This window comes from Syngnathus scovelli, chromosome 9 (assembly GCF_024217435.2).
Source record: "Syngnathus scovelli strain Florida chromosome 9, RoL_Ssco_1.2, whole genome shotgun sequence".
Taxonomy (NCBI): Eukaryota; Metazoa; Chordata; class Actinopteri; order Syngnathiformes; family Syngnathidae; genus Syngnathus; species Syngnathus scovelli.
The window spans coordinates 2,788,684-2,802,815 of NC_090855.1; the positions used below are offsets into that span (position 1 = coordinate 2,788,684).

At 44.9% G+C, this 14,132-nt stretch overlaps 1 protein-coding gene across 1 annotated transcript; it reads right to left on the bottom strand.

The window, feature by feature from the left end:
• Window positions 1-182: 182 nt before the first annotated feature.
• Window positions 183-8,310, bottom strand: efna1b (ephrin-A1b). Its single transcript, XM_049731023.2, has 4 exons — window positions 8,012-8,310; window positions 1,451-1,746; window positions 1,174-1,359; window positions 183-1,090 (listed from the first exon to the last, which is right to left on the bottom strand). The coding sequence occupies exons 1-4, from the start codon at window positions 8,107-8,109 to the stop codon at window positions 969-971; spliced, it is 702 nt and encodes a 233-aa protein (XP_049586980.1). The 5' UTR covers window positions 8,110-8,310; the 3' UTR covers window positions 183-968.
• Between the last annotated feature and the right edge of the window lie 5,822 nt (window positions 8,311-14,132).

The window sequence follows — 14,132 nt, forward strand, 5'->3', positions numbered from 1 at the left end:
GCCGGGAGAAGTTGGGAAAGACCCGTGGGTGGGCTTGGAACGTACCATCGGGGGATAGCGTTGCCATTTGCCAAAACGAGATGGAAAAAAAACAAAAAAAAAAACAGGATTTTTATTACAACACTTTTGTTTATTCCATTAAGTTTTCACATCTTTAAACAATATCTTTTTTTTATGTACACATGTACATATAAACACGTAAAAAAATGACTGTACAGTGTATGTTTTCAAAAAGTCCCTTCAGTTTGAGGCTTGACAAGTCAGGAGAGGGGGGTGGCAAGTATCGGGCATCGGCAAGCATGTACCAAGATAAGACAACGTTGCACTTATTTGACCATTTTTAAAATGTTCTCATATTGTTAGTTCATTTAGAATGTTCCGGTAGAGTGGTCCTTCTCAAATTTCCCACATTTGTCTTACAAGGACTTGCAATATTTTTCAAGAACACTTAGACCTACTACACTACTGTTATTTCAACTCATCACGGCGGTATTTGAAGTTACTTGGTACAAATTGGAGAATGAGGAATAAAATGATCATTTAAAACATCAAAATAAAAACAATTTTCAAATGGTCAGAGTATTGATGTTTGATGTCGTCCCTGAATGAATAAGGTGTGAAAAGTGGTCTGCTGACTTGAGGCTTGCGAAGATGAGTGCTACACAATAACGGCACAAAAACAAAAACATCCAAAATAACCAGCGTCGGCTGACGCAGGAACTGGAGGTGTACCTACAGAGTGGTATGAAAACATCAATAACAAATTGCTCAGAACGGAAAATGGTGCTTCATGCTCATCATAGTACAAAAACAAAAAAACAAAATGGAGGTCATTTTCTTCAGAGTGATCTACACTCCAAATTCACACTCACAGCTTTGTCTTTGTATAAAAGCTCTGTATTTGTATAAAAAAAATGTCCATGACCCCGGTGACCAGCACTGGGCTGCTTTGCAATGTTTTTTTTTTTTCAGTGTAGCATCGCCGCTAACAAAACAGGAAGGAGCGTCAAGAAGAACGAGAAGGAGATGGTCCGCGTTCCTGAATTTCCAACGCTCCTCTGGACGTTGGGCTCCATGGCTGTTGGGTCGTCTGGGAACACGAGAGAAACAAGACGTGAGTGTGTGGAAAAAAAATAAAATAAAGAAGCGGCTGTCTTCTGATGGATGCCTCACCTGCTGGGAGACGATTGGACAGGTTGTGAACTCCGCCGGAAGAGACAAACTTGGCTTTCGCCGGGTCCGAGATCTTCTCCGTGTCCGCCTTGGACTTCCCCGTCTGAGTCTTTCCCGCGCCTTTCTTTCCGGCCACGTCCACTTTGAGCCTCAGGCAATCCTGGCCGTGATGATGGATCGGCTTAGCTGATGGGGGAGAGCGCACGCGATTATTTTTCCAACCTCCCAAATTGCACATTTTGGGAATCTGAGGAACACTTCAGGTACAAATACTTACAGATGTAATAATAGCTCTCTCCTTGACTGAACTCCTTGCCCAGGGTGAAGGGGGTGAAGCGTTGGAACTTCTCGGAGAACTTCTCAGGGGCGTGGGGGGCGAAGGGTCGAGAGCACTCCCAGCGGAGCTGATCGAACGAGCGAGGCTTGCACACGTCGTAGTCGTCCTTGTCCACCATGTAGAGCACGTAGCGCTCGGCTAAATGCGGCGGAACCTCGCCGTGGTTGTAGTGCGGGCAGATGATGTCCAGGTAGTCGTTGATGCGGACTTCCACCGTGTAGTCGTCCCACAGGAAGCTGAGGAGGGAGGGGTGAGGGTTTAATGACGGAGGGCCTCACCAATGTTTTGATTGCAAGCAAGCGCGTTGACACTAATCACGAGGTTTAAACACGCGTGTCGCAATCCCGAACGCGCACCTGCTTAGCATCTGCTGCTCGTTGTGTTTGTGCAAGTTCAGCTTTGTTTTAGAAAGCGCAAATTAGTGTGACAATTTCAAAGTCAGGTCGGACTTGTTTCGGCCTTGGCGCCGTTCCGCTCACACCTACACTTTGTTTTTTTAAAAAACACACTCGCACTTTTTTTTTTTTTTTGGGGGGAGGGAAACTGTGTTTAACTCGACTTTGCTCCTTCAAAGACGGAGACAAAGGGGGCGGGGTCGGGTCCAACTGACGCCCTCCTGCTCTCTTTTCATCTTCATCCACCCTTTAGGGTTTTACGGCTCTTTTCAAGCCTCGCCGCCGTCTCCACTTTGACGTCGCGCCTCAACAGAGGTTACTGTAGTTAATCAAAGCTAATGAAATTATTCAAACTAAAATAATATATATATTTTGGCCTTTATTTGAACTCATTCAGTGCCATTGACGGTTATAGACGTCAGAATTGGTTGGCAGTCAATTATTTCACTGGTAATGTTTAGCCATGCAAAAGCTCCATACAAAAAAATAATCTAAAATCTAAAGTCAAGGTGTGATTTTAATTTAAATTGAAACATGCTTGTGAACCAAAGCGACAGTGGCTCCCACGTGGCGTTTGCACGTCTGTTAGCATCAAAGCGCAGGACGTGGTGCCTCTTTACCCCCTTGTCTCCAAACCGCCTCCTGTTGTTGTGGCTCCTTCTCGGACCCCCTGGCCTAAGCAGACACAGTGGCTCCAATCACGGGCCTTTAACCCCTCCTTCCTGCCTCGGCATGTGTGCATACGTGTGCGTTCGCCGTAACCCGCCAGTCAAAACATGCTTTGTTAGCCGAGCGCAATTTTAAACATGTTAGGTTGCTCCCTCGCGCCCCCCCCCCCCTTTCCTCAAACATTCAAAATATAGACAAGAATGAAATGCTGCCTTGTTGTTTCTTTCTATTATATTTATCTTTATTCAACTCATTGACCAAGCAAGTTTTGTTTTCTAGCTTGGCTAAAGCGGAGCAAATGGATAGTGTTGCCAATTCCATTAACGCCGTTTATCATTAAGGGGGGGGAAAAAAAAGTCGTCTTTTATTCGGCGCCTCCAATAGCCGAGCTAATTAAAAGCTGTTAAGCGGTCTGGGGCCGATGAGTTGACTAGAAAAGGAGGGGCGGAGAAATGAATCGGGTGTAATTATAGCCTTCCCCTCCCCATAGCGTGCAGGCCTCAAGGCTCCGGGGGCCCCTCCAACTTCGGCACCTTGGCCCCCCCCCCCCCCTGTGGAGCGTTCGCTTTACCGTGATTGCGGCGGATGTGTTCAATTTATGAGCGTGTTTTTCTCACAATTAAACTTTTTGGGCAGTTGTTTGGAAACGTATTCCCAATGACGCAACAATCGGAAAATGTTTATTATGATGTATTGTGAGCGTTTGCGGATTCGGCAGTTTTCATTTCTTTTTTAAAATATCGGATGAAATGTTCCCGAGGGCCGCGGCGGGTTTCCCGCCCTTTTACATCTGGCCCATCAAAGCTCTCTCGTCGCTCGCTTGCCACAGGCTGACACTTCTCACGGGGGTGAGAGTCGCGTTAACGTGATACCGAAGCTGCATTTTGTGTGTGTGTGTGTGTGTCAGGTGTGCGTTTATGTGTGTGTGTGGGCTGGCGTTGTTGCAAAACCCAATTAGCCCAGGTTTTCCTGCGTGCGATTCTCATGGGCTCTGAAGGCCCGCATTAGTCTCATTAAGAGAGAGGAGCACGTTTCAGAAAGGTTGCAGTTAAAAAGCGCCAAAGAACTACTTTGGTATATTGATTTTATATTATTAATCGCAATAATATATACATGTGAGGTTCAGATGTTTTTGTTCAATTGGGCTTGGGATTTAAGAGGCGGGACCAGGCCTTGGTCATAACATGGGTGTTAGCGTGTGAAGGTGTAGCGTTAGCTGATTGTTTACTAGCTAACATATTAGCCAGTGAGTTGTGTCGTTGTGAATAATATTTTTTTAGCCGTTTGTTTTCAATAAAGTGAGTGAAAGTGAACCGGCGAATGAGTTTAAACTTTATATAATTTGCAGCGATTACAATATGTTTTAAGCTATGTTAAACTAGCTAACATGGCTATGCTACATTAGCAAATGTAGCTGTTACGCTTTTGCTGGACCAACTTTGGACACTGTGTCTTTCCTCCTGGGTCAGCAGCATTGCGCCAAGTTGGAGCAATGCGTTGAAATAAAGCGTTAGCGCCTGGCGCCAACGTGACAATTGAGGGCAACTCACGCCGCGGGCTCCTGAACACATCTGTTTATTAAGGTCGACCGTTTGCGGCAGAGGTAGGTCAATTTGCGCTAATGAGCTTTTTGCATCACCAGGCAATGTTTGCACGCCAATGTAACATTTGGAGAGCGAGGGACCGGCTTGTTTCACCGCTGTCACATTCTGCCGCCACATTTTTCCACTTCCCCTCCCTCGCCCTTTCTCCGTTTCACCCTGACCGTACTACAGTGCTTCCATTTGTCCCCGGAGCACTTGACTGCCTAGTCCGGGGAGGGGGGGTCAAACAACTGACATTCTCTTTCACTGGGGAACGCGTGGGTCAGGAGGTCAGAGTTCACGGTTGCTATGCTTCTCGCGCACACACACCGACAGGGGCCCCCCCGAGTCAGCAGCAGCAGTACAAGTATCTGTTTCGCACGGGCAAAAAAAAACAAAAAAACAACGCGGTCAGCAACACCGAAACACTAAACAGATGAACCTTCGATGCACTCCCGCCACCGCCATTTTAGGGGGTTGCGGTTTGGGTAGTTTAGTGCTAAGGACCCGTGCTCATTTAATACCCTATTAATTCAGTCGGGTGTGTCAGATTTCCACCTCCTTAGGAGCTGTCAGTGGTTCTTCCACCGCTGGATGACTCGCTTATTGACTTTAATAACACTGTCGCTGATTAACGGATAATTACTCGTTCTGTCACTCAAGTGGCGTTAATTTAGCGATCGCGACAACATGGAGCGGCCCGGCAGAGTTTGCTCGACTAGTTTTGCTGCCAAAATAATAAAAAATAAAAAAAGCTGTCCTCGAAGACAGTGATTCGCAGCAATGTTTTTTTTTTATATTTTATATTTTTTATATTATTTATCAAGCAAATGTCGTCAAATCGTCATCCTAGCATCCCAGACTTGTTTTTGTACAATTCTTTCGCCTCATTCTCTTCACTATCTGCTCTTCCCAGTGCTTTTATGTACATTTTGACATTTGCAGAATAAACAAATCATTCATTCGAACACCCCCACCCCCCCTCCATCCATCCATCAGTGTCCACTCTCTCCTCGCTTTATTCTCACAAATGAGCCCAACCCCCCTCACGTCTTCACCTCAGGGTTGTTCCGTCTCTTAATGCCGACTTAATAAACCAGCGCTCTTGGTCCAGGCTAATTTTTCAGACGCCGTTTCACCCTCGGCCCAGACCTCTACTCCTCCCCTCTGCCCCCTAAATCCTTTCACCCACTTTCCCCCCCCCCCTTTCTCACAATCTGTCAGGAATAAATAGCAAAAGGCTAAATGGGGCATAAATTCAGCAAGATGTTTGCATTAAAAAATCCCTGATTTAATTAAACTAGAGGAAACCACTCATCGTGGCCGAAACTGTCCTTCAGGGGGCGATGGTGGGCCACAGGCTGGATTTGCAAAACTATGTGTGAAATGCAGTGAATGAGCAGAGTACACACATATGACGCATGCCTGCCCACACATACTACAATGTCGAGTCGAGAGGTGCCCTGTCCACCTCCAGTGGAAAAATACCAGGGCCAAAACAGAGAGGGGTCTGTGGAAAAAAAAAAAAAAAAAAATTGGGGGATGTGAATAGGAGGAGGAAGAAGAAGGAAGTCTGGAGCACAGATAAGGAAGTGAGAGGAAGAGCAGAAAGGAGGCGAGGACAATCACAGAGCTGCAAGTGATTGATGGGCCAACAAGAACTTCGCCTTGTTATTGATTTTCCTTAATGTATACTCCGAAAAAGACGGTGACATATGACTCCATTACTGTTATTAGCAACATGCTACGCTAATGTACTGGACTCCAAGGTATCTATTACGGAGTGAACTTGTTTACTGTTTGGCATTCACTCTTACGTGGGGGGGGGCAAGGAACACTGTTCAAGTGAGTTGAGGAGCTTCTTTTAGACAAAAGTAGTGCTTTGTCGCTACTTTGCGGCAATTATCAGTCATGTATTTTTGCTATCTGCTGCAGGGCCAGGTCAAAAAGCAGACGAGGAGAAGCTTTTCCATGCATCTCCAGAGTACAATGATGTACTTACTTTCCAAGTATAATAACTATATCGGAGATTATGCAAGGACTATTACTCGGTGGCTATTTTTACCTCATAGATTGTGGGGAGCATAATGCAATGAAACGGGTTAAAAAAAAACAAAAAAACGTTACATCACAGGAGTGGATAAAAAATAGCACGGAGTGAGATGATCGTTTTTGTGTCTATGGGTTAGATGGTCAGATTACAAACCGTCTGTAATCTATGTTAGTGTGCGCTCTCCTTCTGGCGGGATTAAAAGGCCCGGGGAGCAGACAGGCTGGCTATAAAAAAGAAGGGGGGGGGTTAAGGAGTGGAGAAAGCTGGCTGGAGGGGCTGTTTTGGTTTGGCCAAGCTCAACTCGTGTCCAGACAGGCCCGCCCGCCTCTGCAATCACGGCCAGACGTCACGGCCTGACACAAACGACGGGAATACGCGGGTGGGATTTCGGAGTCTCGAGTTTAGAGAGGCAAAAAAAAAAAAAAGTCTGCAAAGTTCTCATAAACGCACAGCTGACGACATGGAAGGCAGCGCTGGAATGCCCGCCTGATGCTAATATTAACATCGAAGTCCACCCGGCCTTCTCTCGCCACCCCGAGAGTGTGTACGTGTGACTCACACGTCTCCGTGACGATGCCCTGATTGATCGCCGCTCCCTCCGACTTGTGACGTGCTCGCGATCACGGCAGCTCCCGCGACTAATCTCCAATCGTTCAAAGGTTTCTATTAGGTAATGCCACGATTCCACAATAACAAGACGAGGCATGTCACATGACGAACAAGACTCGACCCGACTGCGAACAACACGCCTCACCACCTGTCATGGAGAAACACACACACGCACTAAATCATTACGAGTGGACACTTTAACACACACGCGCTCGCCTACATGAATGGACAGTCTGCTGCCATCTGCTCGGCGTCCTCATCCCAAAGACAAATCACTGGCTGTACAATCGGGACGGAGAATCAATTAGCATCACTTATCCGCAGTCACGGCGCAGTCAAAGGCTGCTGACGGATTTAGCCAATCCCTCCAACAGGTGACTGATTGATCACAGATTGGAGGATTAAGATGAAGAGGATTGTCAACATGAAGGTTAGGGCGAGTTCAATCTGTGTTGGTGCTGCAAAAAATGATTTCTTGTTCGGCAATATTTAACGATTTTAGAACAGTGGTGGCAAATTTATGGCCTGAGATTGCATTTGAGAAAAATCGTCAATAAAACTGTTACAAAGTCCATTTGAGCGGCCAGGAAATTTACCTGAGGCCCCACCCCTTCAGGTGTTGTGAGACTCAGGCTAACCTTCTCAAAACAAATCACGACTTCGCACTAGCCTTCCCTTGTCTGTCTTTTACGGCACATGTCAAAGGTCAATTCCAGTGCTGCTCATGTCATGTAACGTCTTGCTCTTTGATTTATTATTTTTCTATGCTAGACTCAATCCTATTTAAAGCAAAATAAAAAAAAAAAAAAACAGCTTTCTCTGTACACTGCCCGCGCCGAAAGCTCAATAAATCGCACCCCTCCACGTCAAGCCGCATCGATCCTATTGAGTGGTCGGCTGGAATTACATTTCTGCCCCTAGCTACCCCCCCGGCAAAGCAGTGCAATCAGCATTTTGTGCACGAGATGTGGCACTTAGTGACGCTTCTTTTGCAATATCCATTTAGTGCTATTGAGCAAATTGCGCGTGCAGAACCTGTCAGTTGGGGAAAAACTCCGATGTGCTTGCGCTCTACATTAAATGAATACCACTCATGTGGATTTAAAAAAATGAAAGAGAGTTCTTTGCGACATAAAAGAACATTTAAGACTTGCAACATCTCGAAAGAACATGAAAGAGCATTGCAACTTACTTTGGATTGGAGGTGTTCCAGAAGACGCTGTGCCTCTCGGCGCTGGAGAACCAAGCCCCGACGCTCAGAAGCAAAAACAGCACACACGCCAAATCCATAGTTGAAGAAGCGCTTGTATAACTGACGCGAATCTTGGGGAGTTTTGTTTAGTCGAAGCTTGTCAGGCGCTCCAAACCGAAACTCAATGACTGTTTACCAGAGCGCGTCTCGCGTCTGTTTTATCAACTCGTAACCCCGCCCCTTCAGCTACTCAGCCAATCACAGAGAAGGCAGTGGTGTACATGCCCCGCCCACCACTAGCAGCAAGTGCCCTCCAGCTGAAAAAAAACAAAAACAAGTTGTAGAATTAGTGTAGTGAAAAAAATCAACAAGACGTCAGATGTAAAAATAGTTAAGTGCATCATGCAGGCGGCAAAAACGATGGAAAAGTAAATACGTCAACACAAAAAAAAAAACATGTAATTGCCCCACCCAAAAAAAATGCAAATACACTTGGGGAATCCCTATTACTGTAGAAAATAGATTGTGGGTATGATTTAAAAACAGCTAGCTGCATCATAGAGTCTGTGGAATACGATGGAAACATAAATGCATTTATAAAATCACACATTTAATGTAAAAGAAGCATATCAGCCAGAAATGGACAATAAAACGTAAAAAAAAAAGTTTGGTTCAAACAAAGTCAAGTGTGTACATGTTACCCTGAAACCAAAAGTCCTATTAAGGTGCTGGTACTATCAGCTGCTTAAAAAAAACATCTTCAAAGTATCCCAACTGCAGCAATAAACACTTTTTTTGACCTTCAAAATATGCAAAACATATCTAATTGCTCGGGATTGACCTACTTAAGAAGCAAAAACTGGACTCGGCTCAACAAACGACAGCACAGTTGTATTTTAATCTATTTAACCCACTGTCCTGAGCAGTGGTGGCCTTCAATTGCAAAAGTCTAGACACCCCGGGTGTCGCCAAGAATTCTGCTTTACATGTCCTGCTATTTATTCCCCTCCGCTGTTGCAATCTGTTAATTTCCCCACTGACTCACAGAATATGTTTTCTACACATTCCGTTATATCATATAGCGATGTTGCAACAAAATTACCTTGTGACGCACTAATCTAAAAAAACACACTGTCAACCCGACTGCTTATACGAGAAGCCCTCTCACGAGAAGTGTATTTAGTTCCAGACTGTAGCCGTCGAGGCACGCTGTTTACATTTTGTCAGGTAGTCAAGAATTATTACTCTTTTTTTTTTTATCAGTCTGATCTCGTGCTCGGCACTCGTCCCCAGACGGTGGAAAACAGGGTCGCAGATGGAGTGGATAAAAGCCGAGGTGTAATTGTGGCCCCGGCATGAGAAGACTTCCCTGGGGCGGGGATGGAGCCTGGCCTGGGTCAGCTGGCGGAGGGGGGGAGTTTTTCATGTGTATCAGGGTACTGGGGAAAGGGGGGTCTGTCCTTAGGCTTGGCTGGGCAAGTACACACACGCTCGCCAACTCTGACACAGAATCCCTCACACACACTGAGTGGGGTGTTAATCACAACCGAGGGAGTTATTACACTCTGGTGACGGGAAAAAATGACACAAAAATGACGTGTGAGGAAAAATACGGGTACTAGTAGTCAATTAAGGAAATCGAAGAATGCCAACAGACACTTTGTTAGCTGTTAGCTCATTTGTTTGACAACGTCTGGGAAGTATTTACATAACAATGTTTTTTATTATGCTAGGAGATTACAGTGGTGAAGTGCGATGTATCATACTGAGCGCTACGTGTAGCGTAGCACGCAAAGGTATTTTTGCTAATCTTATCCAATTATGGGAGTAAAATATGAAAAAAAAAACAGCTTCGAGGATGATAAATAAACGGAAATCTGAAAATCGTTCCAAGAAAGCTTTCCCGTTTGTTGATATTTAGAAAAAACTTTTTTTGCAAGAAGAAACATCATCTGTTCTAGAGTTGAGTTCCAGTTCTTCTGCGCATCACCGTAAAACCTTAATTAAGCGGACAGGCAATGTTTTAGGTAACATTCTTAAGTGTCACACGAGTATGAAATACAGGAGACTAAAACTTAAAAAGTCGTAAAATCCCTCGGAGGACGTCTGAAGAACATTTACCGTATAAATTGTGCGCTTCTTTTCGTGACGGCGCTGAGCAGCTGGGACACAATTTTCTCCAATAAAAAATGTTTTTTTGATCCATTGAGTGAGATCCCATAATAGAATCAAAGCCAACCAATCCATCTCAACACCAAACTGGCATATCGATTACCTGAGGCACGCGTGAAATGCAAATACAGTTCCAGCAGGTCCAGAACCAGCCAGTGACTCACAGGTTTCAGACGACCGGCAATTGGATCGCCCGGTTCTCACACACATGGACAGGCAGGGTCGGAATGGAACACCACACCGCCCGGATCGTTTCGACATTTACCACCCACAAATACACCTCGCCTCTGCTGAGACGGCGGGGATCTCCCTTCACACATGTACGCAGTCATGGATGAGCAATGTTCTGGAGATCCAAAGCCAAAAAGGTTGCTGGGGAACTGAACGGCTCTAAAAAAAAAAAAAAAAAAAACACACAAAATGTTTTTAAGGATGACAAAAAAATCCGGCTGTGTAAAAGTTTCCGGAACTTGTCTTGTTTTGATCGTCTGGGGATTTGTTTCTAAGCGACGCAGTCGGCGGCAGGTGTCGGGGATTTCATAATTGCATAACGTACAATTATAAGAAATGAAAACAAATCGCGTGGCGCTTTTGTACGAAACACCTTTTGCTTTTGTTTTTAACTCAAAGGTTAACACGGGGGCGAGAGTTTTTTTTTTTTGAACAATTTCAAAGGACTTTTGTTTACCAGTCGAGCTTTTGTGAGCCACCCGTCAAACCTGCGCCTCCAGAACGCTTTCGGCGATGAGGCGGATAGTCGCTGACCTACGTGAATACCTCGGCGCAGATCGTGCATGCACGCTGATGCTTGTCACACGATTTGTGTTGCCGTGTTAGTTCTGACGAGCCGACACGCAAGCGCACTTCTCGGCAATGTGACGAGAGACGCGTCCTGTAAACGGGTGACGCAGAAATCTTTTAGCGATGAATCGGGTAAGATCGCTAAGTACTAAAGAGTTAGTGTTTACCGATTAGATAAAACATTTTTTTTTTTTTTTTAAATGAAGTTTGATTTGACAAGATTAAATTAAATTAATATTTCAGGAGTAACTTCCCAAATATGATTCCTTACCTTTAGGACATATGCTTCTGATTGGCTAAGACGGCCTCAAGGTCAGGGGTCACAGCGCTCCCCCTGTTGCTTTGGTATGCACTTGAAAGAAAAAAAAAAGTTTGATGAAGATGGAGAGTTCTTTTAAACACAAGAAAATGAAAAAGAAACTCTTTTTGCCTTGATGAATATTGAGTTAACCAAATAAAGTAGCTTGGCCTTTTTACCTTAGTGATTCAGTAGGGGAAAAGAAAACAGAGAGAGAAAAACAAAAACACAAAAATAGATGACTCACACACACACACACACGAGAGTATCTGACAAGAGAAACGCAAATCGAGGTGGAGTGAACGCTTGAATACATTACATGGCCAAAGGGTTGTTGGAGCTAAAAATACACGTGGAAAGGCTGAGTGTCACCCCGAAGCTCCACAAAGACAAAAAAGCGTTTGGGACGAAAGCAGGCTGCTGCTTGCATGGATAAATGAAGGATGGGCGGGACCTGGGAGCGTCCTCTAATTTTAGAAAGCCGACCTGTTGATGACGTCTCCGACTCTTGTTTTCTCGCACGTGTTGCCCTGGTGCCAGGGCTGCAGATGTCTTCATCGCCTTCCTCGAGATCACCCGTGAACAACCTTGCACGTCACCGAAAAAAAAAAAACACACACATATGGAACATCAACATAAGGCCGCAATGAATGTGGGATGAAAGGAGCGTAATCTGCTTCTATTGACTCTCGTCGAGCCGCAGATTGCATTTCTTTTGTCCAGCTGATCTTCGCCATTACCGCTAGCTTAGTCTTGTTAACACTTGGCATTGTTTCATGTTCACATGGACAGCTTGTCACCCCTCGCCCTCTGCCTTTATCCCCCCCCTCGCCTTAGCTCATAGCGGCACACTCTGACAAGCTGCTGCCTCTCTGGCACCACAAAGGCACGTCTTCTGCCCCCCCCCCCCTCGTAGACATTCATCTCCATACAGGTGGTCTTCTATGCGCACACCGCGAGGCACGCTTATGCTAAATTGTGAGAAATGAACAGACGTGGAACAAGGAAGTGCTAAAGTGGAGTAAATAATTAACCGGGTAATTATTTTGAATGTAGGCTAAAAGCTGTTCCATGCTAATTAAGTGTGTTTTGATTTTCTATCTGTTTGTCACTTTTAATATTTGAACGTGATTCCTTTAAAAAACATTTTTTGGGCTTAAATTTACTCAAGTATCGGCACTTCCCACCTCTAGAAATAAACATGACTCATGCTTTGAGTTTGATACTAAAGTCACATGTAGATAAAGTTGAAAAAAAAAAAAATGGCGTCTGTTCCCCGTCGGGGGGGGGTAAATGAGCTCCCCACCCCCCCGATGGGCTAACAGTGTCTCACTATTCTCACCAAAGGAATCATTAACCCGGCTAGTCAACACACACATACTGGAAGGCACAAAAGCCCAAACAAATTCCCAGTGAAATATTTAACTGCGGCTGTGATTTGTTCTCCTGTATCTCCTCCTCCTTCTTCCCCTCCTGTCTGTTCTCTCGGCTCATCTGTTGTCTCTGCTGTCGCTCCATCCTTTCCCTCTGTTCACTCAGTGGTCAGAACATACCAAGTACATCTCACACGGGCGACAATTGTTGAGCTATTGTTTTATTCGTTCCCGCTTGATTTCTTCGACTTCTTTGTGGAGAATCTCAACCTCGGGCAGTTCGTTTGTCAAAGAAAAAAAAACTCCATTATCCGCCTTCATCCTTCCTTTCCATTGTGCTTTTTATCTTTCTGTGTCTCCACACATGCTCCTGGCCTCGGCCTTATATTCATTACATAGCGCTAATGATCCCAGATGGACCGACATAACCTCGATGGGGGGGCGGGCGGCGTGCGAGGGGCCTACGCGGTTGTGCGTGGGCTGCTCGTGGACGCCGATATGGCTACTGTAGTCGTGCATATGTTTGCCGATGATATGCATCGCTTACGCCGTCTGCCAACAACTCTCGCATGACATCACTGCAGATTTGACAAAAGATGTTTTAAATTTTAATATCAAATGATGATGCACATGGGTATGATCATCACAAAGTGAAATTAAAATTGTCTAAATAGTTCTCATTTAATTGCAAATTATTAGCATTCTCAGTAATTATGTCTGGGTGTGCCACAAGGCTCTGTACTCAGCCCGCTATTAATTAGCACAGTAAAATCAGAACAGTGACAAAAGTTAAATATATATATATATATATATAAAATTTTTTTGGAATGTTTCTAATTAGGATATTAGCACAGTGTTCAATGTCACGGCCAGAAAAATACTTCCTCCAAGATTGTCGTGGAAGCGTTTGACCACCCCGAACGAATCCCTGGCCCTGACCTCTCCAAGACATCGTTGGAATGAAGTAGAACACAAACTGGTGTCCAACCATAATCACAAAAACATCAGCACCTGAACTCATAAATTGCTCTTAGGGGTAAAACGAATCCCCAAGTTTATTTAAACGTCGCTCAGCTATGTGGTAATTGCATTATGTCAGACTTTAATGCATTAATCCACCAGGGTAACAACCCACAAACACGTGAGCTATGCTAACAGTTTCTATGGATAGACCCAAAGGATCAACACATGGAGCAGCCAAGACGGTAAAACCCTGGCTGCTAAATGCGCTAATGGCGTATACGCCCACACGCATATACACACACACTTGCTGAGGTTAAAAAGTTACAGGTGCAAGGGCAAAGTGCATGAATGCGTGTCATGGATATGCTAGCATTCTCCAAATGCATACGCACATTACTTGACCTTTGCCAAATATAGTTTCGAACGACCTCACTTGCAGATTGAGGGTCAGTGAGGCCTGACGAAAATATTTATTTTGTTAGCATTTGTTAGTGCCCATGAAGTAAAACTAAAT